This window comes from Glycine soja, chromosome 19 (genome assembly GCF_004193775.1).
Source record: "Glycine soja cultivar W05 chromosome 19, ASM419377v2, whole genome shotgun sequence".
Lineage (NCBI taxonomy): Eukaryota > Viridiplantae > Streptophyta > Magnoliopsida > Fabales > Fabaceae > Glycine > Glycine soja.
In genome coordinates, this window is record NC_041020.1 from 47,406,038 (window position 1) to 47,410,464 (window position 4,427).

At 32.7% G+C, this 4,427-nt stretch overlaps 1 protein-coding gene across 1 annotated transcript; it reads right to left on the bottom strand.

Annotated features, from left to right (window-relative positions):
* Positions 1–242: 242 nt before the first annotated feature.
* On the bottom strand, positions 243–3,589 carry LOC114400808 (charged multivesicular body protein 7). The gene is made up of 8 exons (XM_028363445.1): positions 3,278–3,589; positions 3,113–3,172; positions 2,854–3,018; positions 2,386–2,568; positions 1,982–2,112; positions 1,144–1,312; positions 903–1,032; positions 243–704 (listed from the first exon to the last, which is right to left on the bottom strand). Exons 1-8 carry the CDS (start codon positions 3,476–3,478, stop codon positions 433–435), a joined length of 1,311 nt encoding a protein of 436 aa, XP_028219246.1. The 5' UTR covers positions 3,479–3,589; the 3' UTR covers positions 243–432.
* Between the last annotated feature and the right edge of the window lie 838 nt (positions 3,590–4,427).

Genomic DNA, 4,427 nt, shown 5'->3' on the forward strand with positions numbered 1-4,427 from the left:
ACGGCAACCATAATCTTAAAGGAGCTTTATAATTGTTTGGTAAGATCACAGCGTGTTTCCAGCGAGAAATTAATCCCCGTCAAGTTTTTTTCTTAACATAAGGTGATTCTGTCTGGCGTTAGCCCTTGCCATGCTCACTTTGTAATTAGGCTATACATACCATGGTTTTGGTCTTATCAAATAGTAGTCGACCTTCCATGTGAAACTTTTAAGTATAAATGTGTTTTAAAAAAAATGACATGGATTGCGACAAATTACTTCCACTAGTATTTAAAAACACAAACGATTGGAGAGTTATCCGCAACATTAACTGTACAATGGACATAGTTATCACATGTATATATAACTAACAATCAAACCATGGGTCATTAAATAAAAAAAGGTCATTTTGCCAGAAATAAAACACAACAACCATAATATTCATTTTCAAACTTACACCGCTTCCATTTCTAATTTTTTTGTTATTTTGTCTCCCTCTGACACTGCCTGAGTGATTCCTGGCTTCTCAGCTGGACGATCTGAAAGCTTGAGATTTGAGAAAGTGTCACTAATAAAATCAGCAGCTTCTGAAGCCATTCTTCCTTCTTCATTGAATGCCTTCTCCAGTGCAGGAACTTGAGCATCTTGCCCAACAGCCAGCTCCAACTTCTTGAATTCCTCTTCAATATCTTCATCCTCAATATCCACATATGATGGCATTCGTTCTGCAGTCACCAGTAAGTAAAATAGTTGTCACAAAAAAATTAAAATCCTTAACTATTGACATCAGACACAAAAACATTGCCACCATCCTGAAATCCCGTTAAGTTCAATATCTCATGCAACCCAGTGAAATCATTTCAACACAAACTGCAAAAGCACAGTTCAGATGCATGCCACAGAAGATATATGACAAAATATACCTAGGGCATTCTCAACTTCCTTGTGTGAATCAATGCTCTCTTGGATATCTCTTAAACAAAGATCAACATCTTCCACGCTGATCTTATTTTCTTTAATAGCCCGGGCTCCAATCTGCATAGCTTCAGTAACCTGCTAACAAACAACGGATCACCAGATGTAACAAAGACAAATCTGCAGCTCAAAACATTCTTCAGATTATGGTATAAACTGATCAATTTTGTACAATATTTAAAATCATACCTTTTTTGTTGACTCGGCATCGGCAATAACGCTAAGTACTTCCTCTACTCTGTTCAAAAGTGATGAACATTTTTCTCTACTCTGGGTGACTAACTTCAGCTCCCTTGCATAGTTAAGGGCCAATTTTTTGTTCCCAGATTGTAGAGAAGCCAATGCTGATTTTCTCAACCTAATAAAATCAATCTGTGAGGCAACTAAACATTTTTGAGAAAAATCCCAACACTGATGCAGCATAGCTGTTAACTGAGAAGGGATGATAGTGTATGATGTGAAAATCACTGCTATTTTTTTTTTTACTGTTGAAAACAATAAACATACTTCTCTTTGAGCATAAATATGTAGTAGTATAACCAATCAAATTACATTGTTGTCAAATTTTTGTTCGTTAATCCATGTTTTTAAGAATGGACAACCCACAAGCTATCACAAGAGGTCCAAAATCAATTAGGTGAAAAGGTCTATTTCAGTGGTCACATAACAAAAATAGAAAAGTAAAACATCACATGAATGCGAATATCATGCACATCAACAATGTTATTTTGTCAATGTATGTTTGGATTAGCTTATTTTGTGTTAAAAACAACTTATAATCAGAATGCTACTGAGAGGTTTTAAGAAAAGAAAAAGAAATATTTCTTCTACTAATAAATCAAAACCGAACATGCAGTAAGAAAAAATCTAATAATTTACTTTGGAACAAGAAAGGGAAAATAGTTCAGCATACAAGGGAAGATTTTCTTTTATTTTCTCTTGAAACTTTGTTTACTATTTGTAGTTAGAACTTAGACGTTCCTTCAGGATGCATATACAAGTATAAAGATTTATAAAACAAACTTACAATTCATAACGCCTATCAGTCACATCCAGTTGTAGCTGAAGCTTCTCAGTGGTCCAAATCAAGTGCAGTACATCATAATCTAAATTAGTGATACTAGATAATGCTCCTGCTGAGAGAGAAACTTTTACCCCCTGTTAAATAAAAACTTGAAATAAGACAGGTATATCAGGCATAAATGAAATCAGTATTGAAATTCCTGCCTGCTGCAACAGGACAATCTTGGACAGTATTAATAATAGCACGAATTTTTATGAGTTCTATTTATTTACCAAGAATGTCAAAAGTTATTCAATGTCCCATCCAAAACTTATATGTAAAGGGAAAAAAGAAAAAACTTTCCTAGGATAGAATATCAAATGATGCCATTTTTTTTTCTAATTAGAATAATAACTAAGTTTCTGTACCTCTAAAAAATCTTTCTTATTCACTGATAGATACTGTGCTGTTCTACACCCAGACAGATACCTCAACATTACAGATGCCTCATCCGGTCCTCCACACATGTCCTGAAATTTCTTCATTGTAACGATACAAGATGAATTCCAGTGACTTTCAGATAGATGTTTGACAACTTCAGCAGCCTTATCCTATATATGAAGAAACAGAACTATAATTTATAGAGTCATAGTAATGAAAATATCTAGCAGAATTAAACAACAGAAAACTTAATCCAACTCCTGCATAACTTAATTGACTTGCTAGCACTGCCATTGCATGGAAGGAAGCAAACGCAACAATCACAGTGGAAATCTTATTTACAAATGCATAAGATAAATCAAACACTTATAACCGTGTTAACATAACGTATGCTAAAAGTTTATGGACTGCACTCACTAAACTATCCTTACTAAAAGGGTGGGGTGGGTGATAACCTTAAGCATAGCAGTTACGATAACACATTGTTCAGCCATAATATCTGGAGTCGGTGGCCTTGTTATCAAGTTACCCACTCTTCTGACTAGTTGGGAGAATCGCCCGCTCGTTGGATCCTCAAGATCCACAGTTCTTGTGATGTCACCTTCATTATACATTAGAGACTGGAAAATGAAAATATGTAAACACAAAAACAAACAAACAAACAAACAAACAACTGGTTTTGGATACCATAAACATAAACTCATTCGCACTCACCAGTACATCGTCAAGACACAAAGGGGTTAACCCTCCTCGATTAAACCAATCATTCTTGACCTGAAAATAACAAATTTAAGGTGAGAGGGAGACAAAGGAGGGAAATTTAAATTGGGAAAACCTAGTACCTCGTACTTGGTACTGAGTTAGTAGTTAGGTAGATACCTGGGAGGGTCGAATGAGGAGGAGGCCAAAATGGGTGGCGATTTTGATGATGAAGTGTTTCCAGAAGCGGAAGGTGGGTTCCCAATCGCATCTTTGACCGGAAAAGGCTTTGAATCGAGCAACTGCAATCAATTCGTCGTCCCAATCAGCAACTTCCTTTGCTATGAAATCCCTAACCCTCAAATTCGTAGCTGATTCCATTTGATTTTCCAAACCAAATCACTTCCTTTTCCCCATTTCTTTTCTTTCTTCTCCCCTAAACCAAATCCTTTCTCGTTGCTACACGCTAAATGCTAACAAATAAAAAACTTGTTCATTAAAAACCCATGGTAATTCAAATATATTAGTGGTTGTTTCCGTTTTAAATTATGACAAAATTAATATTTTAACTCGTGAAATTTACCGGATAAATATTTATTTTATATAACTAAAATTTATAGTATAATTAAATTTTACAATAATAAATATTTTTTAGTATATAAATTATATTTTAGGCTTGTAATAAATAATTTATATTATATATAATTATTGATAATTTTTTTAAAATGTTAATTGAATTTAATTTATTTAAAACTATCACCCAACACAAAAATCGAAGGCTATCAAAACTATTTAACTTATTTTATCTCAACCTAAATTTTAGGGTGTTAAATGATTAAAACAAGTTTAAAGAGATGCGTAAAGAAAATGTTAAATTATAAGGGACAAAGCATAATTTACTGTAATAGAAAAAAAATATAAACCTAAATTCATACATGGGTGTATAGAAAAAGGTAAAATATATTTTTCTTTTTAAAAATTTTAAAGTTCGATTTTAACATATATAAACAATTTCGTCAGTCTAATTTTAAAATGCATCACTTTTAATTCTTATGTGTTATCTAAATTATTTTTCATCTCTTTATAAAGTATTATTTAAACTACTTCATACTAAAAGTGATATATTTTAAAATTAAAAAAAATCTAGTATAACTAAAACCGAACTTACAAAATACTAAGCCTAATGGGTATTGGCATACTCAAACACAAACTCATTTTAAGATGAGGGGATAGTATGGTAATTTAAGGTAGAAATTTTTTTGAAACTTATTAATCTAAGGTAAAAGTAGAGGCTTGAATATATAATTTATCGAAATTTTGACTTCTTTTT

Excerpts from the sequence above, each read along its gene's own strand:
- LOC114400808 (XM_028363445.1), bottom strand. The coding sequence starts at position 3,478 with ATGGAATCAGCTACGAATTTGAGGGTTAGGGATTTCATAGCAAAGGAA. Across the intron at positions 3,019-3,112 it reads TGTGTCTTGACGATGTACTG|TCTCTAATGTATAATGAAGG; the intron begins GTGAGTGCGAAT and ends TTCATTTTCCAG. Across the intron at positions 2,569-2,853 it reads TCGTAACTGCTATGCTTAAG|GATAAGGCTGCTGAAGTTGT; the intron begins GTTATCACCCAC and ends CTTCATATATAG.